Raw genomic sequence first — 25,664 nt, 5'->3', positions numbered from 1 at the left:
ACAAAGTTATTTCTAATTCCATATTGGGATGAGACCAAATCTACAGACGTAATGTTCTCTTATAAAGCTAAAGGAAGGTGTAGAGACCTTTGAAATCTTCCAGTCTTCCTTACTTTCTTAGATTTGTTCTCCTACAGCCCCAGTGTCATTTTGCCTTTGAGAAGAGGCGCACTTGAACACAAGGCCTTGTTATACCCCTGATCTCATTAAAAGCTTTTCTATTAAATTGTCACAAATTGTCTATTAAACTCCCATCATTTTACCCAACTCTCCTGTGTGCACTTGAAGCACTCACTGTATTTTCCCTGGCTGGCAGAGAGAGTGCAGGGTCATTCGATTTAACTTGGCTAGACAATAGCCATTGTGTTTTTTATCTAACGAGTGAGGCGACAGCTCCTCCTCCTCAGTGTTTTGGAGGAATTTCATACTTTAGAACGTGTTTTATAATGATACGTTCTGACAAAGTGTTGGACAACCTCCAGTTGTGCAGGTAGTGATCAGTATTTAGAGACCAGAAAAATTCCTGCATGCTTCATTCACATATTGTCCTCTGACAGCACAGCTATCTTATTGTCAGCAGTGTCATACTGCCAATAACCTCCTGCCTGTCTTATCTGGAAGAATAGACCAGTGAAGCTGAACATTCACATTCCCTCATCTCTTCATTTTTTAATCTAGTCATGCTGGGCTGGTCTGTTTAAACCTTTGCTGTGCCCTTCTCCCTCTCCTCCTCCTCTGTATTCCCCTGCTCTCCCTCTTATCTAGTTGTTTTTTTTACCTGCATCACTGTATACACCGCTTGCTTCCAACCTCTTTTACTCTCATGATATTCTTTGAAAGGATGCAGCTGTTCTTGGCTGCTGTTACTCCTACAGTAATTTGGTTCCATCTTTGAATTTTTATCATTCAGATAGATGCCACCCTCAGCTGTGGCCCACCCGCAGCCACCAGTATGTGTAGTAGCTGAAATTTAATTTAATTTGGGCACTTTCAAAGGACGTGGGGGGGGGGGGGGGGTAAAGTACTTCAGTAACTTCTCCTTTGATCACATTAGCATTAATTATGAATCCTTGCTTAAAGCTGTGGTAGGTAATGTTGGGGAGTGGCGCCCTGTTGTGAAAATGGCGTCCTGTCTTGGCTCATCCCTCTCTGGTTTTGCTTCTTGCGTGCATTTTCTCAGCCATGTTCGCCTTCCGAGTTTCTTCTTCACTACTTTGTATTTTCATCCTAACACGCTGTTTATATGCAGGGTGTGGCTATCAGGTATGCGCTGCTGGAGGGGGAGGAGGGGAGCCGGGAGAAGAAGCTTACGGAATATAAGAAATGAACAACTCCATTTGGGTCGGAACGTTTGGATTGGTCAGAGTTTTTACAGATTTACAGTAAACTGAGGGGTCTAATTATATTTCTTATTGTTCATGATTACAGAATGTATAGACTACTATCAGGACGAGGAACCACTTCACCCAGAGTAAAAAAGATGACCTACTATAGCTTTAAAGGTGGCAGCAAATGGAAATCTAATCATGTTCTGGAAGTTTTACTGCGGATTGGTGATGCATGATAGATGCTGCTGGCAACATGGCTCACTCCACTTCTTTTGGTGTGTTCCTTTTGAACTTGTGCGTCAGACTTTCTGAATTCCCTGCTCGGAAATTCAATAGGAATTCCTGCCAGTCAGATGTACAGGAAAGTTAGAGGGACCTTTCTAGCTCTGACATAGAAGTCCAACCTCACTGACCCCTTTCAGAGAAGTAGTGATAAATGTTTCAGCACTTGTCAATTTACATCTCGTATCCATAATGTATATCATATATAACTCTGTCTAAAATCTGTAATGGCTTATGAGTAGTAATTAGTTCATATTGCTCATAAAAAAAGTAGGGCATAAAAGTAAGTTAATGCAACTGGTTTTCGGACCTGCAGCTGGAACTCAGCCTTGACTTCATTTTCAGCCCTGAATTCCAGCTTCCAACGAAAGGAAAGCAGCAGGAGATCCAAATATTCCAACAGCTGTTGGATGAGATGCCATCAAATTTAGTTGCACACATTGATGAAGCCTCTCTAACTTTGGAAACCTTTAACTCCTGTGAGAAAGTCTTTTTAGAACTTTAGATGTGGTTTGTCACTATGAGCATGTTGGCAAAATAACATGCCAGATATGAACAGATGGGAGCAGTTCTTCCAACATCACACCAGTATATTACACTATATTTGTATGTAATGGGACAAAATATAATATTAACAGATTTATTTCCATTGTTCCCAGCTGCTGTTAATGTGTAACACATAAATGCTATGTTGACCCGTGCAGTCAATGAAATGTGTAAATCTGTGTTGGTCCATGGCATAAAACATGTCTCCATGAAAGGACTTTAAATGTGGAGTATTTATGTTATCTGTAGTTTCACGTAATCTTTGAGGTGGGATTTTAACATATTAATTATGATTAATTACATAAAAATAAACTTTACAAAATGAATGCATTTTATTGAAGGATGCTGAATGTTTGTCAGTGCTCAAACTCCTGGTACACTGCTGCACATGGTACACTGCTAATAACTTGCTATATTTAGCAAGCTTTTGGACCCTTCTTACCAGGCTGTTTAAAAATGAAGCAATTATTAATAAATATAGGGACTTTTTCTGGCAATATTAGAGAAGTTTGGTTGCCTAATATGAAAGCATGTATAGTTTGCTCTTCTCAGAGAGCAGCAGTGCTGCCACAGCCTCCTCTCCCATCTAAAAGCACTCATATGAGGCTCAGTCCTTGTGCATGAGGCCAGATCAGTCTCAATACTCGGAAATGCACACTTTCCATTTCTGTTTCACTACACTTGTAATATATATTCAGAGATAATATGAATTGCTGAACGTGCATTCACAAGCTGCTTCTCATTTGTGAACAACTCTGCATCTGTGAGAGAAATCTGTATGGTGGATTTTGAGATTCCCGTGACATCACAGGTCAACGAATGTCACTTTTGGGTGATGAATCTGTCAATCAAATTTACAACTGATGGACAGATTCATTAGTTAACCAGGTGTATTTGCTTTCAGCCAATCATACGGCTCCTTACATTTTCTCCACACTTAAACCAGTTGCAGAGCTACTGCTATTGAGAGACGGCGAGATCCAAAAATAAACGACATTTGATGATCTTGCAACTGCAGCAGCAGTTGCCGTTTCTCCTGCGGCAAAAATACTGTTTTGTCAATGGCTGCTGTAAAAGGGCAGCAAACTCCACCTCTAACTGGTTTGCAGTGACAACTTTGTTTACAACAAAAAGAACAGCAGTTTTACAGGGATTTGTATGTTTTGTCCATTGTGAAAATGAACAAGCTTAATATTTATTAATCGAGTCTCACACGATTAATAAATATTAATCTCACTAACTAGTCTCAATAATCTTATCCTAAAATTTCTCCTTTTGTGAGTGAATAAATAAATACGTAACTATATTGTTTACCAGGTTAAATAAAAAGATTTAGTGAGGAGAAAATTTAATTGTAGGACTTTTTTATATCAGGTTTTTTTGTTGTTATTTTTTTCTGATTTTTATTTTTAGCAGTTGTGTAGTTTGCTTTAGACTCTGAAATCACTCGGTGACGTTTAGGAAAAGATCTAGGTGTTAACTTAAATAAACATTATTAATATTATTATTATTTTTATTTATCCATCCATCCATCCATCTTCATGCCACTTATCCGGGGTCGGGTCGCGGGGGCAGCAGGCTAAGCAGGGAAGCCCAGACTTCCCTCTCCCCAGCCACATTTGCCAACTCTGCGGGGGGGATCCCGAGGCGTTCCCAGGCCAGCAGAGAGATATAATCCCTCCAGCGTGTCCTAGGTTTTCCCGGGGTCTCCTCCCAGAGGGACGTGCCTGGAACACCTCACCAGGGAGGTCCAGGAGGCATCCTGACCAGATGCCCGAGCCACCTCAACTGGTTCCTCTCGATGCGGAGGAGCAGCAGCTCTACTCTGATCTCCTCGCGGATGACCGAGCTCCTCACCCTATCTCTAATGCCGGGCGGACACTGTGCGATTTTTGAGGGAATTTCACCACGATTTTGCTGTCGCAGACCACGCTGTGTCATCGTGGAAACATCGTAGCGCTGGGATGTCCGGTCGGGAGGTCGTGAGCCGACCAGTGTGAGAACACTCACAACATAAGAGTGTCCATATGTACACCTGGCATCAGGATTCCCTGGGCCGCAGTCGATGATCGATTTTGTAGTTGTATCGTCGGACCTGCGGCCACATGCCTTGGACACTCGGGTGAAGAGGGGGGCGGAGCTGTCAACTGATCACCACCTGGTGGTGAGTTGGCTCAGATGGTGGGGGAGGAAGCCGGTCAGAGCTGGCAGGCCCAAACGTGTTGTGATGGTCTGCTGGGAACGTCTGGCTGAGTCCCCTGTCAGAGCGAGCTTCAACTCCCACCTTCAGCAGAGCTTCGAACATGTCCCGAGTGAGGCGGGGGACATTGAGTCCGAATGGGCTGTGTTCCGTGCCTCTATTGCTGAGGCGGCCAGCCGGAGCTGTGGCTGCAAGGTCGTTGGTGCCTGTCGTGGCGGTAATCCCAGGACTCGTTGGTGGACACCAGCAGTGAGGGATGCCGTCAAGCTGAAGAAGGAGTCCTATCGAGCCTTCTTGGCCTGTGGGACTCTGTAGGCAGCTGATGGGTACCGACGGGCTAAGCGGCTTCGGCTGTTGCCGAGGCAAAAACTCGGGCATGGGAGGAGTTCGGCGAGGCCATGGAGAAAGACTTCCGGACGGCTTCGAGGAGATTCTGGTCCACCATCCGGCGGCTCAGGAGGGGGAAGCAGTGCTCCATCAATACTGTGTACAGTGGAGGTGGGGAGCTGCTGACCTCAACTCGGGACGTAGTGGGTCGGTGGAAGGAATACTTCGAAGACCTCCTCAATCCTACCAACACGTCTCCCATGAGGGAGCAGAGCTGGTGGACTCAGGGGTGGACTCTCCTATCTCTGGGGCTGAAGTCGCTGAGGTTGTCAAAAAGCTCCTTGGCGGCAAGGCCCCAGGGGTGGATGAGATCCGCCCGGAGTGTCCTGGCTGACACGCCTCTGCAGCATCGCGTGGACATCGGGGGCAGTACCGCTGGATTGGCAGACTGGGGTGGTGGTCCCCCTTTTTAAGAAGGGGGACCGGAGGGTGTGTTCCAATTACAGGGGAATCACACTCCTCAGCCTCCCTGGTAAGGTCTATTCAGGGGTCCTGGAGAGGAGGGTCCGCCGGATAGTCGAATCCCGGATTGAGGAGTAGCAGTGTGGTTTTCGTCCTGGTCGCGGAACAGTGGACCAGCTCTATACCCTCTCTGGGGTCCTGGAGGGGGCATGGGAGTTTGCCCAACCAGTCTACATGTGCTTTGTGGACCTGGAGAAGGCATTCGACCGTGTCCCCCGGGGGCTCCTGTGGGGGGTACTCCGGGAGTATGGGGTACCGAACCCCCTTGTACGAGCTGTCCGGTCCCTGTACGACAGGTGTCAGAGCTTGGTCCGCATTGCCGGTAGTAAGTCGGATTCGTTTCTGGTGAGGGTTGGACTCCGCCAAGGCTGCCCTTTATCACCGATTCTGTTAATAACTTATATGGACAAAATTTCTAGGCGCAGCCGAGGTGTTGAGGGGATCCGGCTTGGTGGCCTCAGGAGTTTTGCGGATGACGTGGTCCTGTTGGCTTCATCTGGTCATGATCTCCAGCTCTCGCTTGAGCGATTCGCGGCCGAGTGTGAAGCGGCTGGGATGAGAATCAGCACCTCCAAATCTGAGACCATGGTCCTCAGCCGGAATAGGGTGGATTGCCCTCTCCGGGTCGGGAGTCAGGTCCTGCCTCAAGTGGAGGAGTATAAATATCTCGGGGTCTTGTTCATGAGTGAGGGAAGGATGGAGCGTGAGATCGACAGACGGATCGGTGCGGCGTCTGCAGTAATGTGGACTCTGCGTCGGTCTGTCGTGGTGAAGAAGGAGCTGAGCCAGAAGGCGAAGCTCTCGATTTACCAGTCGATCTACGTTCCTACCCTCACCTATGGTCATGAGCTGTGGGTCGTGACCGAAAGAACGAGATCTCGTATACAGGCGGCTGAAATGAGTTTCCTCCGCAGGGTGACCGGGCTCACCCTTAGAGATAGGGTGAGGAGCTCGGTCATCCGGGAGGAGATCAGAGTAGAGCCGCTGCTCCTCCGCATCGAGAGGAACCAGTTGAGGTGGCTCGGGCATCTGGTCAGGATGCCTCCTGGACCTCCCTGGTGAGGTGTTCCAGGCACGTCCCTCTGGGAGGAGACCCCAGGGAAGACCTAGGACACGCTGGAGGGATTATATCTCTCGGCTGGCCTGGGAACGCCTCGGGATCCCCCCTGCAGAGTTGGCAAATGTGGCTGGGGAGAGGGAAGTCTGGGCTTCCCTGCTTAGGCTGCTGCCCCCACAACCCGACCCCGGATAAGCGGCACAAGATGAATGAATGAGATGAATGAATGTTGCCAGTAATTCTACACTTACAATATTGTCAACATAAAAAGATAATGTCTTAGAATTTGACATCCTTTGATAAAACAGAAAAATTTTCTGTTCTTTAGGCAAAAGTAGTTCATAGCTGACAGTGACCAATGGTTTGGGCCAAAAGGCCCTTTTGTTATGCCTCCGCCATCACATGTGCACCGCTTTCTGATGCAACCCAAAGAAATATTTGCAACGGACACTTGTTAATAGATTGTGAGTTTTAACATCATTAGAGGACTTAGATCACAAAGTTGTTGGAATGATGGTGTGATCACAGCTACATGCAGACTTTTGTTTTTGTAACATTTCTTTAAGTTTTCTAGCAGGGAGATTAATTGAGAAACTGAAGTTTTTATGATATTATGATTATGCCATGAAATCAACGAACATTTTTATTGGGACACATTGCGATATTATGATTATGTTAGTGTAAACACATTCAAGGTGAAAGTTACACCCTCTCCGTATCGGCACGCTACCATACGAGCCTGTTTTTACCCAGAAGCTTAAATGTGTGCGATGTTTGTTCGTGTTGAGGTGCGTACCGACCTGCATCTAAGGTTTCAAATATCATGGGAGAATTGTGAAGGTGAGGGAATGTTTGTGTTATGTGTGTATTTTTACTGCACGTGAAGAGTGTGACTAATGTTATAAAACCTCAGGAGTCTCTGTTCCACATGTGCACATCGACACTAATGGCTTTGAACAAACAGCTGATGGAACAACCTTCAGTCTCTCCGTAAGCGTCACGGAGCCGACAGCTGGAGACGAGACCTGCAGGGGTTATTATGGGGTGTGTGGAGCTGTTGTTGACAAGCAGAGCATTACCTAATCCTCTGGCTGTCTATGTTTTATGTGCACAGACTTATCTCCTGGGAATCATCATCTCCATATGTGGGAATGTCCTCATCAGCATTTCCCTCAACATACAGGTAAGAAACAGTGGGATCCGACACTCGGCAGACAGCAGGACACAACATCTGGAAAGACGCATTTTTCTGTTCTTCTTGCAAGGCTGCCTTTCTCCTGACAGTTTCCTCTCCTTCTATCACAAAACCTGCCCATACACCTCTTCTCTGCAGGCTTTGTGCAGCAGGAACACAATGTGCACAATGGCTTTTAATCCTGTTTGGGCTAAAATTTAGATTTGACTTGTGAATAGCAGACATAATCCCCGCCTTCTTCTCTGGGCTGCATGTTGTTCAGTTTCATGTCATTTTAAGAGTAAACGTAATTCCAGTTTCTTTCCTACCATGTGAATATGATAGCACCAGAATGACCTCATTCATGCTCAAATGCTCTCCTTTTAGCAAAACTACAACTCCGTTTATGGCTCATTCACCGAGATGGGAAAAGATGATGATGATTGTTAGCTGGTGTAAGCTACCACATATAAAACTGTTAACGATCATGAAGTTGACTCTATTTGTGTTTGTATTGAGCAGCTTCTCACCTCATTGACTTGGCGCCATGCTTCTTCTCAGCTGTGTTGAGGTTTTGTTTCGTTATTTTAAAAAAAAATAATTAAATGATTTTTTTTAAGCCTCTTAAGTTGCATCTGTCTGTTTAAGCATTCTGTTTCTGTCATCTGTGTAGTTTAGTTCCACATAATGTGACCGATGAGCTCCTGTTGTGCCCCCCCACCCCTTCCTTCTCTGGACAGAAATATGCCCATGTCCGCCAGGCTCAGCGGGGCTCCAAGCCCTATTACACCTCTGCAATGTGGTGGTGCGGTGTGGTTCTTATGGGTATTGGGGAGTTGGGGAACTTCGCTGCCTACGGCTTCGCCCCAGCATCACTCATAGCCCCTCTGGGCTGTGTGTCTGTTATAGGTGAGTGCAACCTTTTTTCCTTATCCATAATCCATGTTTGGCAGCAGGAGGAAATGTTTCCTCCTTGGGGAAAGACCCTGAAGTCATGCCGTACGATGTGTTTTATTTTATCTGAACCTGTCATTGATGACTCTTATAATAACAAGGATTTACTTCATGACAGAAAAGCTGAGTGTTTCCATGTGCGCACTGCAATAAAGATACCTACTAGGGATTATAGCGTATTGTAAACTTATTGCACAGTTATTAATCTATTATTAAATGACATTCATTAAAATCAGACATATTCTTAAGCAAATACAATGCTCTCAAACCTGGATGTCAAAAAAGGAGAAATCATTTTGTTTTTCTGAGAAAAGTGTTGAAATTATTAGGAGACTCCTGATTAACTGAATTATTTAGAAAGTAATTTAATGGTTTCTTTGCTTGTTTAGTTATTTTCTCAATTTTTCAAACAAGAATCATAAATAAAATACAACTATTCAGTGTAAATCAGCAGTTTGTTGGTTGCAGTAAATGGTTTTAATCTACTTCTACTTCAGGGAAATATCCTTGAAAAGCAGTAACATGTTTGAGATTTAGTTTCGAGTCTGTTTACATCTTATAAATGTCCAAGTAGCTCATGTTAGCAGGGCTGAGTCTATTAGTGATCGACCACAAAACATTCTATCTGCCCAGAAAATCTTGTTAGAGACTTAAACAGAGTTTGTTGTCATTTTTATGCATGTGTACAGAATAAAATGCTGTTCACATAGGCTGTAGTATTCAGACATAAACAGGCAAAGATACATTAAAATGCAGGTGATGATGAGGTGCAGAAATTTGGATATTTGTATTTTACATACAACACGACTAAAATAAATTCAAATGATACAGTAATAATAAATATTAAATAAAAAGGAAAATGCAGAGGATGTTGCAGTCTTGAAGCTTCAGCCAATGAACCTCATTTAGTCATGTTGACTTTTTTTTTTTTTTTTTTTTTTTTTAGCTTAAATGTGTCCAAATAGTTTACACCACATGTGGGAAGCTAAAGTCCTGGAAATATGGTGACAATGAAGGATGAAGGATTGCTGCTTTTTTTTTTTTTTTTTTTTTTTTTTTTTAAATTTTTTATAAGTCATGCATACCTTTGTTTTAATACAGCTGCTTCCAGACTGCTGCATGCGTCACAAAATGCATGTTGAAATAGCTGACCTTTGGTCTCAGCTCAGTTTTTTTTACCTAATTTTATTTATATTGTGTGTATTTAGTTGGAATATTAGCTAGAACTAAGATCCATGAAGAATGAACTTCTTCTTTCCAACAGCCTTCCTAATGACCTGAGAAGAGCAGGAAATGTTGAATGTTTTAAAAACCAAAGAAAACAAAAACACATCTCTCTAATCTGGTTTCTAAAGTTTATTTTGCTTTTTAAATGAATTAAAATAGTATTTTATTCTATGTTTACTTCTATGCTTATTCTGTGCTTTTAAAAAAATCTTTTATTTTCTTTTATTCTTTTTAATCTTTTATTTTCTTTTATTTTAATTGAATGATTTGATTACTTTAATTTTCCTTCTTTTCTTTTTTTTAAGCATATTTTAATGTATGTTTTTATATTATGTACTTAATCTTTAGTTTTTCTTCTCAGGTAGCACTTCCTCAGTTTAGTTTTTATACTGTGGGCTCAAATCAGATGGTGTGTGTGTGTGTGTGTGTGTGTGTGTGTGTGTGTGTGTGTGTGTGTGTGTGTGTGTGTGTGTGTGTGTGAGATAATTTTTGTAAAATATTTTACAGATACAAACTTGCATAAAAAGTTCTATAAATAAAGTCTGATATATTGTTTGAATTAATAATCATCATGTCATCACAGCTTTCCTGGTGTCATGTCGAGTTTTATGAATCAGGGCATGAAAAAAAAAAACCTGATCCGAACCCTAAAATGCTAAAATCTGATGTTAAATGAAAATAAAACAACTCTGTCATTATTTATGGAGTTAATAGTAAGCGGAAAACCAGAAGCTGCCTGTGATAAACGAAATATACTGTATCTGAACATCCTGTAGAACCACTTACAGCACTAACATGCAGCGCTGCCTCCTTCTGACTTCATCAGTCCTCCACATTGCTGTGGATGAGCTTTGCTCCCCGCGTCTTTAACTTTTTGCTTTGGTTTGATGTTTGACTTGAGGTCTAGACCACTTCGACACAGATTCACTCATTCTGTTGCAGTTTTGCTGCCGTGTTTGGATCATTTTGACCTACTTTAACTTGTTTTAGCTTTTAGACAGATAGCTTCTCATTCAGCGGTAGAAGCCTTTGATAGACAGTGTAGAATCCACTCAGGGACTATAAGATGTTCAGATCATGTAGCTGGAAAACATTCCGAATCCTTGCGCTTCCACCAACCACGCCTGATGGCTAGCATGAGACATTTATGTTAATATGCTGCTTGTTTTTTAAACACGGCGCTCTGTATTCTTGTCAAACATCTCTGCTTTGACTAACATCTGAGCCCTGTGGTTTGTTCTGATACATCTTTACAAACCTAAGCTGCACGGGCATTTTCCTCTTGGAAAGAAGATGTTTTCTACTGGTAACGCTTCCAAACAGACACTAGTTCATCCCTGCGACCTGTTTCTAGAGGTACTGTTGTGAATTTACATTTTGCATGCTGACTGAGCGTGTCACGTGCAGCTCCTGGGATTTAACACTGCACAGTCTAACCTCTCGTGAGCTCTCTGGGACTCTGCGCCAGGGAAGATTGACAGCTGTCTTCGGTGTGAATGAATTATGAATAAAACTTATGAATATGTTTTCTCTCGCTGGGCACTGTGTCGTTTGGAAATATGATGAGCAGCAACAGATGCTTCTCTAAAACAGTGTTTTTCAGCCACTGTGCCGTGGTACACTAGTGTGCCGTGAGAGATCATCAGGTGTGCCCTGAGAAATGATCCAATTTCACCTAATTTATCTCAAAAGCAGCTCTGATCATCCAAACAGGACTGTCTGTGAAAGACCATAAAATTATTTTGTTGATCGGCTTTATATTCAAGACACTTTGACAAAATGGACTTTATATTATTTATATTGGCTTTCTTTAAAATACATTTTTGGTTGGTGGTGTGCCCTGTGATTGTGTCAGTGAGAAAAGTGTACCTTGGCTCGACAAAGGTTGAAAAACATTGCTCTAAAATCATGGCTGATGTCTCTCCTCAGTCACAACCAGTTGCAGTAGACCAGGGGTGTCCGGCTACGGGTCACAATCCTGCAGGTTTTCCATGTATCCCTGCTCCAACAAACCTGACTAAAATGAATCAGTCGTGCAGAACTTCATAGGCTGTTGGATCCGATAAATGTGAGCCAGGTGTGTTGGGAAAGAGATCCATGGAAAACCATGCAAGGCGTCAGCAGAGCAGCAAATTGCTCAGACCTGCTTTTAGAGCTGCTCATGCTGATGGTGATTAGTTAATCAGTTTGTTTGATTAGCAGCATCTGGCTGCTGCTTAACCTCTTAGTTCCTGTGGAAGCAAGGAGGATGGACTACTTTTTTCACACGCTGCTGCATCGTGGCCCAGTTTTTGTTAAATAAATGAAAGTACAGTATAATGTGCATTGCTTCTCATCTGATAAGGATCAGATTAGTTTATATTTTGTTTTGCAATTTTTTTTGTTTTGAGAGTAATTTGAATAAATCAACAAGCAGGTCGCAGTTAGTTTTGTGTTTGTTGTTGTATTTTGTTGTAGAATTCTTTTGTTGTAGAACTTTTATTACTTAATTAATGTTTTATTTGTTTTATTGACCTGCGTTCGGTTAAAGAGACAGTATTCAGGGAATGATGTATTTCGGGGAATGTGGGGGTGTGGAGTTGGGGGTGTTTGCTCTATGTCCTTGTGTGTGTATGAGTGTGTGTAAAGATCTTATGTAATTACTGTTTTTAAATATCTTGTTATCAACTGTTTGTTTTAATCCTTATGACTTGATTTTATCTTGAAATGTGCATGAAAAGTGCTCAAGAAATAAAGTTTGATTTGATTTAGTATTCTCCAGTTCCTAGCTCACATCCAGCTCTGTACCCTAAATATTTAGCCAAACTGTATAGGTGACTCAGGAAGTCTAATTACTCCAGACAATCTCAGTGTAACTCACACTCCATCAGCTATCATTCTTACACTCCACAGTTGGAGCTAAACACATCATGAACTAAGCCGTACTCATTAGCCAGTCAAAACACAGCCTGCCTCTTGCTGCAGCTGCCAGCCGCTCCGTGCAAATGCTATAAATGCAGGTTAAATATTGAACAAGTTCACTTCTCACCTCCCGCCACCCATCGCTCACTGCACTGGAGGTGGCGGTGAGTCAATGATATTAATGGCAGCTATTACCCCAGCGCATTGAACGATTTTCCAACACTCACGTCGTGTAAGTGGATGAATGATTTGAATAAAGCACAAAACAAAACTGCAAATCTTGTTAAGAAGGCTTCGCCTCTTGTTGCTCTATTTGCTTTCCAGAGTAGTTACTTAGAAAACCCCTCGCCACAAGGAGAGCTGCACCCGCGTAACGTACGTAGAAATCTGACTTTATATCATTTATATATATAAGAGGAGGTGATTTCTGTTGCTTTATGACCGCTGGTACTCAGTGTGCGACAATATGCAGCTGAAGTGTGTCTTAAAAGAGCATCTTGACCAATTAATACACTAGAGAGGAAGAGGAAGATGTCTGCAGCCGTGACACACTTTGTCCTCATATCTAACGAGTCAGGGAGAGGGGATAGTGCGCCTGTTGCTGTCTCTCATTGTGATGCCACCTTTTGCCTCACACTGACTCACATATAGAAATGAATGAGCACACACACACACACACACACCCTGTGCATAACAATAGTGGGGTGTAAAAGCACCCAAGTCTCAATGATGCACATGCACACACACACACACACACACACTTCCCGCTGTGCCGTTGGGCATTTTTTTCCAAGAGCTGTGTGACGGCTCAGCGGGGGTCACAGACAGTGGGCAGCTTTCAGTGAGTAAACAAGAGGAAAGCGAGTGGCTGGTTGGGGAGCAGGAGGGAAGGGGAAAGACAGCTGGGGGAGAGGAATAAACTGGATAAAGGAATAGAATAAAACACCAGACACAGACATAGTACATGAATAGTGAAAATGGGAGAAGATGCAGTTGATGATGCTGCACACTGACACTAGACACTAGAGAGTAACTACCACTGCCCTGTCCATGCAGCCCTCTCTATCAGGACTGACAGCATTACCTCAGTGCTGTTGTATGGAGCAGTGCTTCAGTTTTAGCTCTCAGATGGAATGTCATCACGTCCAGGTAAAAACACTGGCATTGTGTGAAACAGACTGCTAAATAAAACATCACTTTCAGACTGTGTCTTTGTTTGCTGTTTGAACTGTGAGTGAGTGAGTTAGAAAATCCTGCATATTTAACACAATGGTTCTAGTCCAGGAAAGGTTTGGCACATCATTCAGGCTTTCAGAAATGATCATATTGGAAGATTCGAGTCCTGTATTGCAGGTTTTGTGTGTTGTTCAGGTATTTGTGATGCTTTCTGGAGACAAACAAGCTCACACACAATCCACGTTAACAGCCAGAAGTTTTAAGTTGTGTTGGAGATGTCGACCAGACTTTAGCCACTTTTATCTGCTTGTGTCACATCCCTGTGGTGAAAGAATGTCAGACATGGTGTGTTTTCCCACTGGGGAGGTTCCCATTACTACACATCAGAGAGACCATGTTTTGAGACAGTACTGAGCTGATATACACACACACGCACACACACACACACACACACTCATGCCCCTCAACATACACACAGGAAAAGTGACATAACTGCATCCCCAAGAGGTTCCTGTTGCCACATTTCTCATTTTATCAAGCTGTGTGAATCTCACTTTACCACGAGTTGCTATGGTTACTTGTTAGATCCAGCTGGTCCCAGAGGCAAAAGAGGAGTCCTAAATGTGTATTTGTACATGTTGTATGAAATATTTAACAACTTACTGCTTCATCAGAATATAAAGGAGAGAGATCATTAATCTGCAATTTGACAGAACCGCAGCAGCAGCGTGATGCTTGTCCGTGCGTCATCCTGTCAGAAGACACAGGTGACACCGATCAGCACCAAATGCAGTCAACAAACAAAGCATTAGAGTAAATGCTGCAATGAATCATCACAGATGAGTTATTAGAGTAAATCTAGTTGTATGTGTGTTTATTTGGCCAGAAATTCACTTTCTGATGATTATATTTACAAACCAAAACAACAACTCTGCCTGTGTTTGATACTCATGCGTGGAACCTGTCTGTCGTGCTTCATCAGCGCAGTAATCCTGCCTGTGCAACACTGTCTTCTGTAGCTAATCTCCTTTTGATGGATCCAGAGGCTAAAACGGGCTGTCTGTCTGCATCTCGGTAGTTTCCAGCACATTTTCTGTTCAGTCAGCCTGTCTGCATCTGTGTGCCATCACCTGCTCTCCATCCTGGAGGGCTGGCGATGATCAAACCTCTTCCAATAAACTGCTGCAGCTGATACCACTGTCAAGGTATAACCTCATTCCAACAGGTGATTTGATATCAGCCTTCAGTGTTGCGTTTAACTGTTGAGAAACACCAACAGGAGTGTTATATAAGGCGACCTCCTCCCTTGCTGCTGTCACATTATCTTTTCATCTCCCTGTCCACAGCCTGTTTGTCTGCTTGTTTGGGTTTTTTTTTTTTTTGGTCCTATACGGTTTGTCTGCCTGCGTGGCCGTCCATCTGCATGTCTGCCAGTTTGTTGGCATGTTGACGTGTCTGCAAAACACATCTGCTCGTCTCGCTATTTGTCTCTGCGACAGCTAAATGCTGTGTAGTCGTCCCCCTCCGAACGGAGCCTTTCCCAGAGAAACATTAAGAAGACTAATCTGACGCTCAGCTCATGTGAAACTGATTTGCTTTTCACCCTCTCAGTTCTTGACAATGATATTGATGAATGGGTTTATGGGAAAATGTGGCATGGAGCAGCATCTTGGCATATTTTGAGGCCTGTGTTATGAAGTCTTAATGAGTTCCATCTATCATAGCACACTGACAGATTTTATCATGCAGATCAATATAAACAAGGTGAGCATTGTGTGTACCTGCAGTCTATTGTGTGGAATCACCATTTACCACATGTATTTATACGTGTATACTACATATTGTGTGCTTGGAAAGCGTTCAGGCCGTCCATTTTTTACCTTTTGTTTAAAAAATGTAGACATATTTTTCTCTATCTACTCACTGTACCCCATAATAACATCACAAACAAAGAATTACAGAAATTGTTGCACATTTAAAGCTGAAACTTTTGTGTTTAACTCAAGTGTGGTCCATTTTTATGGTCATATTTTAGATAAGATGTTAGATATGTCACGACCGGCGCGGAAGGCCGTGACAACAGTGAGGGAAGGCCACGCTGTACATACAAAAAGATGTATTTTATTAAAGAAAGAACTTAAAGTATGTGTATGCAGCGTGTAAACGTGGAAATCAGTGGTGTAAGGTGGTTGCAAGTCGGTGTCTGAACAAACCAAGCTGTGAGCTGAGAGAGAACAAGAGCAAACAGCCCACAGTCTTATATAGGCAGGTGCTCTGATGACTGGAACCGCGCATAGTACACCTACCTACAAAATAAAAAAAACAGTTAAAGTGGAACTATTATGTGCATTTCAGGCTAATTTATTTTTATTTCTGAGACCAGAAGGGCTGGGATTGATTAAGTTATTGTCACAAATGGCTTTATTTACTTCAGACCGACCCTCTCCGTAGGCTGTCAGATCAGCCTGCGGGCAAAACGAGTGGATTGAGACTCTTCCGCATTAAGCCCCGCCTCCCGCCACTGCACTACATCAGGAGCGCGCACCGCACCTGCTTTCACCGTCATTGTAACATCTCATAAACAGAAGGATTAGGCTCATATGAACTCAATAAAAAAAACAAAATACAATGTCAGCAAATAGCATACAGCCCTACATGTTGGAACCTGAATCAGAGCCTGAAAACGAAGTGGTAAACAGCAACCCACAGCAACGAATGCAGCAGGATGTCTCTCTTTGGTAAACTCACCAGCCATCGTTGGAAATAACTTTATCCCACGTTTTCCACCCGCCTGATGTATTTGTACATGCCCTTGTTAACCAGTAGAAGGTAACCAATCACCGAACCTTATCCCCCGGGACATCACAAGGATTTCCAAGTAGAAAAAACTCTGTAAAACGATGCATTTTTTGTTGCCATGGAAACTGGACGGAGAGCGTGCTGGAACTCAAACTCAGGTTTAGGTGATAAAAAAAACAGCGCCGTTCACATGTCTGATGAGGATTCAACACTGTAACACTGTAGAAAGCTCAGAAAACTCCAAATACCATCATAGCACCCCTTTAAGGCCAGACCGTCACAATAAGATAATGCATATCTGAGCAAAAGCTGAGCCATGAGTTTGGAAGGACTGTCTGCTTGAAGACTTAATGCTCAGCATAAGTTTTGGACGACCAGGACTGTTAGAGTTTGCCGCCTGACCAAACTGAGCAAGAAGAGGAGAAGACCTTCATGAAAAGATGCAACTGGCAACCCAAACATAACTGTGACTGAGCTCCAGAGATGCTGTGTGGAGATGGGAGAAGGTAAGAACAACCATTCCTCCAGCAGCCTGGAAAAAGGCTCATCTCCATGCAAAGCACATAAAAGCCTGCAGAAAGCTTGTGAATAAATACAACTACAGGACTCCCAGGCTGAACCCAGATGAGCCGTTCTGATTACACTAAGTCTGAAGTCTTTGGCCTCAGCTGTAAGCTGTATGTGTGGAGGAACCCAGGCATGGTGGCGGCAGCATAATGCTGTGGGGACTGGGGGACTGGTATGGTTAAAGGAAAGATTAACTACAGAGATATCCTGGATGAAAACCTTGTTGAAAGTGCTTTGGACCTCAGACCTGAAGATTGACCATGAACACAGCCTGAACAACAAAGCAGAAGCTTGCAGGATGACGTCACTGACTGTATTTCAATGACCCAGCTAGACCGCCAACTTAAACTGAACAGAAGATGTCTGGAGAGACCAGAAAATGGCTGTCCACAATGTTTCCTATCCAGCCTGGTCAAACTGGGGCGCATCTGCAGAGAAGAGGGAGCAAATCTCCAAACTGTGGTGTAAAATACTCATTATGTACGGTTTGCAAAAGCTGCTTCTCCAAAGAGCAGTTAAATACTCGTGTCCATGCAATATGTCACTTTTTCTAAATAAATTCTTAATAATTCTTAATTAATCTTAGGTTTGCACTTTAACTGTGAGGTACTGACAGTAAATCAATGAGTAAAAAAACTGATTTTAAATTATTTTAGCATAAGGTTGGAAGATAAAAATGCTGGAAAACTAAACAGTGTTTCAATATTTTCCAAACGTTCTTTATATGAGAAATTTTCAGGAAAAAAGGATTAATGGTGACGTTTTTGTTAATGTATGTTTAAGTTTTTTACGTGGCGTAAAGTTCCAGCGTTAAACTAACTGAATATATTTTCACTTCCCAGCCAGTGCCGTCATATCTGTGGTTTTCCTCAAGGAGACGGTGCGCGTCTCCGACATTGTCGGTAAGCATGAAGTCACTCGTACACTGAGATTCATGACTTAAAGAGAACATATTGCACGTAATTTCTTTAAATCTCACCTCACAGGAAGGATAAATAAATCTCATGATAGATAAAAAGCTGAATTTCAGTTTGATTTTGTGACCACTTTGTAAAAGGAGAAGAAAATATAGTATAATTGCTATTTTTTGGCATAGGAGAAAAAAAAGGTGTGCCAGGCTCACATCTAATTATAATGTTGCATAAAAAGCCATTGTTTGCCATGACAGTTTGTTGAGTCTGCTGCTTCTGTAAGTGGCGTGATTGTCATGGCCGTCACAATGACGATCATCCCAGCTGCTGAATTGGACATTCATATCATCGCCACACAGCTCTGTGGATTTTTTGTTTCCTAAATGAAATGGCTACAAATGGCTCGCACAGTTGGTTTATTGTCACCGTCAGCCAGATATTGCAAACATTTCCGTGTGTGTGTGTGTGTGTGTGTGTGCAGAATCACTGCAAGTAGTGTCCTGTGTGAGAGCATAAAATGTATACATGTTGTTATAAAAATGAGAAAACACCAAAAGCAAGAGCAGGTACTACAGCTTGTGGTGGTTTGGTCACTTTGTGCAGAATAAACACCTGTATTTTATTCAGGTAAAGCTTGTATACATTTCCAGTTTATTCTCAGATGGACTTTATGGCATCATCAAACCAGTAAAATTAAATGTTTTTCACTCCAGTCTCTCTTTCTCTCTCCTCCATAGGTGGCTCTTTGGCAATAACAGGAACGTACCTGCTGGTGACCTTTGCCCCCCATACTTCTCAACACATCACAGCTCATCTGGTCCAGTACTACGCTGTCAGCTGGCACTTCCTGCTTTACCTTGTGTGTAACCTCGCTTGACTTCAGTAATACACAGGTCACAACAGAGGAAACACATCTGCTGTTTGTTGCACTTTATGACCCAGACTGTGTTTTTCAACTTGTTTATCTGCAAACTGAATTTTAGTCTGATCAGATTAATTTTATTCCCCTGCCAGCAGATGGACAACCTGACAGAAAAGTGGCCTAATTTATCCTCACACACCTGTCTGTCGTACGCTAGCTCTTCTGTTTTGTAGTAAGAAACAAAAGCCTCACAGTCTGTAAGCACATGAACTCTCACTTCTAGTCCGATATCACCTCAGGCAAGGATGGCACAAACACAGCTGTTGCCATAGTGGCAGATTGTAAGCATAGAGCCATGCGAAACAAAAACATAAAAGTTTCCATGAAAACTTGCTCGTCACAAAAACATTAATAGTTGCTTTATATTGTAAAACTTGTCAAGCTGATTGTGACCTTATTTCAACGATGCAGGATGATGTTTTCCACTTTCATACTCGCGTGTAATCATTTTTTAAGATTGTCATTCTAACTCATCCTGGTTTTTTGTCTAATAACAAGTGTTTTTCTGCACATAACAAACCGAGCAGAGACTGCAGCTTTCGGCTCCTCGGGGGCTGCTCGCCAGCGGGGTAAACAGTGCATGTGTGTCCTGTAAGCGCAGCAGTGCCATCATTATTCATGGTGCTGAATTCCACCTGCAAATCTGCTGCTTTTTCTATCAATGCAAACACACTCAGAGACATTAAAAAGCAAAAATACAACCGCGCGGAAAACAAGAGAAATGTTAAAGCAGGCAAATACAGATGGACGGCTGGACAGACAGATGTTTTTAAATGGCTTCCTCCTGCTGCAGTGATCGATGGCGTGCAAAAGGGTACGGCGTTTTGCATTTCAGCCAGCAAATGTGTTCATTTCTCATCAGCCAGCAGAAGAGCAACCTCTAACAAGTATGGGATTAATTCTAGCTGGTGATTAATCAGAGGAAATGAAATATCCATTGCTGACTTTTCATTATTTCCAGAGGTCAAAGCATCATGAAGTCGGGAAGGACAGTTTGGTGTCATTCAGTGTGTGTGTGTGTGTGTGTGTGTGTGTGTGTGTGTGTGTGTGTGTGTGTGTGTGTGTGTGTGTGTGTGTGTGTGTGTGTGTGTGTGTGTGTGTGTGTGTGTGTAGGGTGAACTGGCATCTTTGTCACTAATGATCCAGGTCCTTATTAATCCATTTCTACACAGAATAATTACATTTTGACTTAAGCCCTTTATTCATCATACTTAAACGCTTCACATAAATGATATTGAGAGACATTTAAAGGTCAGCTTGTCCTTTTTTTTTTCTTTTTTTTTTTTTCTTCAGAACTACTGTTGTGCTTCCTCTTATTCTCCATCCGTTCCACCAGCTGTGTGTTGATCAGGGGTCTGAACAGCTGAGTGCCGCTGGACTCAAGGACAGCCTGGAGCTCTGCTCATTAAAGACGAGAAATCCATTTCTTTTTCCCGCCACAGTCGTCCATTTCAATTAAAATGTGCCGTTCACTGGCTGCTTGTAGCACTTTGCTACACAGATAGTAGAAGGGAATTTTCATTTCCATTTTCTGTACTGAGTTAGAGGGAATTGGGATCCACTTTGATGGCTTGTGTAACCTTCCTCTGCTTTCTCTCAACAGTTTATAGAGGTCATCCTCTTTTGCATTCTGCTCTATTTGTACAAGATGAAGAAAGTGAAGCACATCGTCATTGTGATGCTGTTGGTGGCCTTGCTCGGTATGAACACGTTGAAGCTGTCTAAATGAGGGCAGAGGTTATGGATTAAGCCATTTTCTCTAGCCAGAGGTTGCCTTGTTGCCAGGTTACCAGAGTGGACCTCTGCTCTGCTATCATTTCTCTACAGAGATGAGTGGAGAACAATGGAGGGAAAAAAAATTTATAGGAACTCAAATGAACTTTCTCTACTTGTTAACAAGAACAAGAGAGGAATTTTTTTGTTTCCTCAAGTTGCAGAAGTGAGCCACTGCGTCTGTCGTTGCAGCATCTCTCACAGTCATATCTGTCAAAGCTGTGTCAGGGATGATCACGGAGACGATAAAAGGCCAGCTGCAACTCATCTACCCCATCTTCTACGTCATGCTTGTCGTCATGGTGGCCTCCTGTGCCTTCCAGATCAAGTTAGTCAAGCTTTTCTCCACCTCTCTGCACTTCTGTTTTTTCTTTAAGCCTATAATTTAATTCCTCAAACTTGCCTGTTCGCCACAGGCTGGATGCTGTTGTGCTTTCTGAGCATCTGCAGTGTTACAGTGAAGGATTAGGCTGCGTGATCGTCACTTCGTCACCTTGCTAATGCATCTTCTTCTGCAGATTTCTCAATCAGGCGATGAAAATGTTTGACGCCACAGAGGTGGTTCCCATCAACTTTGTCTTCTTCACTGCAAGCGCCATCACTGCAGGTATGCATGGCTCGAGCTCTCACACCATTTCACGGTTATTTCAGTTTCCCTGCTTAAAGAATGAGTTGTAATAAGTCCATATTTCCAAATTCAACTAATCCCATTAAGACTAAGTCAATGGCACAACTCCATCTGTTTAATTCATCATTTAGCTGCACCACAGCAGCAGGTGACACGCTCCTGTCTCCGACAACGCCTGTTTATTTTGAGTCAGTCCAACGAAGCCTGCGCTGTCCTGATAGCACAAACGCTCATCAGCAAAACAAATATGTATTCATCTGTGACTGAAGTGTCCCCAGTAAATGCATAATTCATTCATGTTGAGTAGTATTTGCTTCAACAACAGTGGCCACTTTCTATTTTTTAACAAGACTCAGACATGTTTGCGGCTCTCCATGGACTCTTTAAATCTCCGTCTGGACCGAAGTCGTAACATCAACAACTCCTAAAAGATTCATAACAACAGTTCTAATGTGCTTATAGTTATTATTTAGCAGGTCATTTCCTCTCTGCAACAGCAATTTTTTTTTTTTTAAAGTGAAGCAGATTGAAGAGCAAATTCTTTTGCAGTTTTTTTTCCCCTTACGCTTTTTGGATGTAATTTAGTTTTAATTTTTATTTGGAGGTTTTAGACGTGTAGAACTGAAAGTCAGGGTTATTTAAAAGTCAAGTTTTCAGTGAAATGTAAAAAGTTGATGCCACATTGATCTCGCATCATGAACGTAGGATATTTCAGTAGATGATGGCATTTCCTTCATCTCGAATAATTTCTTTTTTGCCCTGACGTTTTTTTGGGGGCTGATGACTGTAACATACTAAGTTTGGAATGGATGCTGTTGTCTTCCAAATGTTTACTGTGGTAAGCAGATTGAGCTGAAAAAGGGCAAAAAGGGTGTGACAAGGAAAAAAGTCAATCAGACACATGTTGCCATGGCGACGGGGTGTGCGCTATTTTGTTTATACCCATTTTTGACCCCATTTTGTCACTTAGATAAGATCAACTTTATTTATATGGCGCTTTTCATAGACACAAGATCACAAAGTGCTTCACAATAATAAAACATAAAACACCTGCAATATGTGGGGGAAAAAAAATAAAATAAAAACATATAAAAGCATCTACAGAATCCAGAGGGTGCAGATCCTGGGGAAGCTCATTCCAGAGACGGGGAGCGACAGCTTTAAAAGAACAATCTCCCCGGGTTTTAAAACGGGTTCATTGGACCATCAACAGGTGTTTCCGGGTCGACCTTAGACTTCGAGCTGGACTGTAGGGCTTAACTAGTCCTCAATGTAACTAGGGCCCTGTCCATGTAGGGCTCGGGTAGTAACAGGATTTACTTTTACATGCATTGTATCTGAACAAAACTAGTCAGAGGGGATTCATGCCATTCACTCCAAATTCAGCAGGAAGCTTTGTGACAAGTTGAGGACCAAAGTCTTTTGAAATCTCTCTAATAAGACAAACTGTGTTTCCATGGCAAACCACTAAAAAAAAAAAAAAAAAGCGTTCTCGCCATGAAACACGGTTTAATAGTATCTCCATAGAAATACATGCGATCTGCACCAAAACTGACAGCATTCATATTTCTTAGGTCATTAACACATTACAGCGTGCCGAGTGAAGGTAAATGGGTGGTCATGAGACTCAGATGGGTGCCTGTTGTGAGTTTAATTTTTTTCTTATTCTTGAGTCATGGTAACTAAAGTAGTTACAATTATAACCATTTTAACCAGTGGTGTAGTCCAGGGTATAGGCGGGTATACAGAGTATACCCACTTCTAACAACTTGTGATGCTGCTTTTACAGTTACAAACATCCCTACACATGTACCTACGTCACCCAGCAGCTCAGATAAGGTTACCAGTATGCTACACTGGTGCAGCCAGTCATCAGCTGCGTTAACTTCAGCCTGAACATAGACATAAAACAGATATATATGTCTATGAGCCTGTCTCTCTCCAGTCTGTGTGCCAGTACTGGTTTAGTTATTCCATAACTCTTCCACCCTGAAACAGAAGAGCAGCAATACTGATGGATTTATGTAGAGTAGTCCTACATGTTTTCTGGGATACTTTTATTCTGTTTTGTTTTTTTGTTTTTTTTAATAAAGGGCAAAACATTTATACTCTACCCACTCAAGAGACCACTCCACCACTGACTATAACAATAAGGTTCCTGGTTTGAGCCTCGGCTGGGGGCCTTTAGTGTCAGGTTGGATGTTGTCTTTAAGCATGTGTTAGTTCTTTGTGTGTACTTCGGTTACATCTAACAGTCTAAAGACATGCGAGTTAGGTGAACTGATTGTAGATTTTCCATGTGATGGGTTGTTTTTTCTCTCTGTGATGAACTGGCAGCGTGTCCGGGGGTCTTGCCTAATATCAGCTGCTTCAGGTCTCCCAGCAACCTGACACTGGATGAATTGATGTGATTTATTTCTTTTACTTTTATAAAAAAAAAAACCAAAAAAAAAAACCAGATAAATGGAACTTCTTTAAGGATGGTGATTTCCAGCATTTTTTCCAGGCGGTTGCGAGATGAGATCCCAAAGGCGAGCGAGGCTTGTAAGACTAATCAAATGTTAGATTCAGATTTTTCATAAGATTTGTTGACAGTGAGAAAACACAGATTAGGCAGCGTAATCCTTTCAGAGTTGCCTGAGGATCATGTTTCATCCCCACAAACTCCTCAGTAAGATGTGCACACTCTCTAATGACATGCTGCAAAACCTTCTGCAAAAGCTGAAATCACTCCATGATGCAACACAAACACACCATGTACACACAACAGGTAGTTAAGATGCCAATTCGCTCCTGCATGTTCGAACCCTTGTTCAGCCAAAGCCCCAAATTATTTATAACAAATGTTTTCTGTCAGGTAGTTTGTTATACCGTCAGTAAGAGAAGTGTCTCTCAGAAGCAGTTTGGTCCTGAAGGAGGGAAAAAAACAACCGTAAACACTTTGACAGCTAAAAAAAAAAAACATTTTTAAGCGGTGTGAATGGACCTCGCTTTTACTAAATCACTTCCCTTGTTTGTTGCGTTTCTTCTGGCGTTACTTCAACCAGATTTCAGTGCCGCTTCAGCGGAGCGTTGTCCAAAATATATCAAAGACATCTGCTGAAAAAACTAAAATCTTTCCAGCAGTTTGCTCTGACTTCCCACAATCAAGCAGGGACACATCACAGATGAATTTGTGCTGTTTTGAGTTCCTCTCACCTTTTTCTGAAGAGTTCCTGGTATTACTATTGCTCTGTCCACCCACACAAATAACCCACAATTGACTGCGCTGAGCAACAAATTGCTTGTATATTATATCAGCGGTGTGAACACATCCGTGGGAGGATTTCTCCTTTAAGATTAGTTTCACAATGAAGAAAATTATTGTTTTGGATTTAACCTGCTGGTGGTCGGAGGAATATGTGGACAGTGAAGGGTACACGGCAGAAAGATCTCTTATAATGGATGATTTGGAGCCTTGTTTACTTAAAAAGTATCTTTCAAAGCATTCAACTCATTATCCTGTTGATGTATGCTCGGGATGTTTGGCTTCACAAACCAACTAGAGATAATCTCTGTAGTTACTGCTGATAAGAAAAGTATTTTTCTCTTCTGCAGGGATAATATTTTACCAGGAATTTGAAGGCTTGGCTTTACTGAACATTTTTATGTTCTTATTTGGGTAAGTTTTAAAAAAAAACGGTCACTACAGCCTGTCTGCATGTTTTATTCGCTGTAATGTGGCGTTAATCATCCCTGAAACTTTTTTTTTCTTTTTTCCAGTTGTCTTCTGTCCTTTCTTGGAGTTTTCCTGATAACTCGAAACAGGCCAAAGATAAAGCAACAAGACCGCAATTTCATTGCAATGGATAGGATTCCCGGTGAGTTTTTCTTTTAATTAGCTCTCTTTACAAAATGTTTCATTGCCAAACGACCCAGGTAGAGACAGAATGAGTTTAGTCAGCAGCGACCCTGGATTCATCTGACTGCAAATGTCTGCAGCCCTAGCAGCAGGGTCCATCTAATGAGCTGTGCTGTCCATGTTCACAGGGAGACGGCACACAGACAAAGTGCAGCCTGAGGCAAAGGCTCAAACATACGGATCACTGGCAGCCAAACTCATGTGCAACAGAGCTGGCCAAGCAGACGATTCATAGGACTGGCTCCATCTGTTGGGACTGCTATTTTGGGGAATTTGTCTGTATGCACGCCTTTTACTGGGTTCAACATAATCTTTATTTATAGATGAAATGATCATGGAGGCGACGGCTGAAACCGGTGCCAGCCAACCACCACTGTTGGTGGATTAGATTTGTTACCCAACGTGGCAAGAAGTCCTTCTTAAAGAGAAATCTGTAAATGTTAATACTTTGTAAGGAAAATAACTGACT

The 25,664-nt window shown here is 42.4% G+C and overlaps 1 protein-coding gene across 1 annotated transcript in view; it reads left to right on the top strand.

The window, feature by feature from the left end:
* Positions 1–25,657, top strand: part of nipal2 (NIPA like domain containing 2) — a 37,125-nt gene extending 11,468 nt beyond the window's left edge. Inside the window, exons 2-11 of the mRNA XM_079241248.1 lie at positions 7,377–7,445; positions 8,177–8,345; positions 17,903–17,962; positions 18,709–18,830; positions 20,497–20,593; positions 20,859–20,994; positions 21,185–21,273; positions 24,892–24,955; positions 25,057–25,154; positions 25,324–25,657. Of these exons, the coding sequence (XP_079097374.1) occupies positions 7,377–7,445; positions 8,177–8,345; positions 17,903–17,962; positions 18,709–18,830; positions 20,497–20,593; positions 20,859–20,994; positions 21,185–21,273; positions 24,892–24,955; positions 25,057–25,154; positions 25,324–25,430 (1,011 nt within the window). The 3' untranslated portion in view covers positions 25,431–25,657. The remainder of the gene's footprint in view (positions 1–7,376; positions 7,446–8,176; positions 8,346–17,902; positions 17,963–18,708; positions 18,831–20,496; positions 20,594–20,858; positions 20,995–21,184; positions 21,274–24,891; positions 24,956–25,056; positions 25,155–25,323) is intronic.
* The last annotated feature ends 7 nt before the right edge of the window (positions 25,658–25,664 follow it).

This window comes from Telmatherina bonti (genome assembly GCF_933228915.1).
Source record: "Telmatherina bonti genome assembly, chromosome: 5".
Taxonomy (NCBI): Eukaryota; Metazoa; Chordata; class Actinopteri; order Atheriniformes; family Telmatherinidae; genus Telmatherina; species Telmatherina bonti.
Note: the sequence above shows the minus strand (reverse complement) of the source record. Positions and strands in the feature narration are given on the sequence as shown.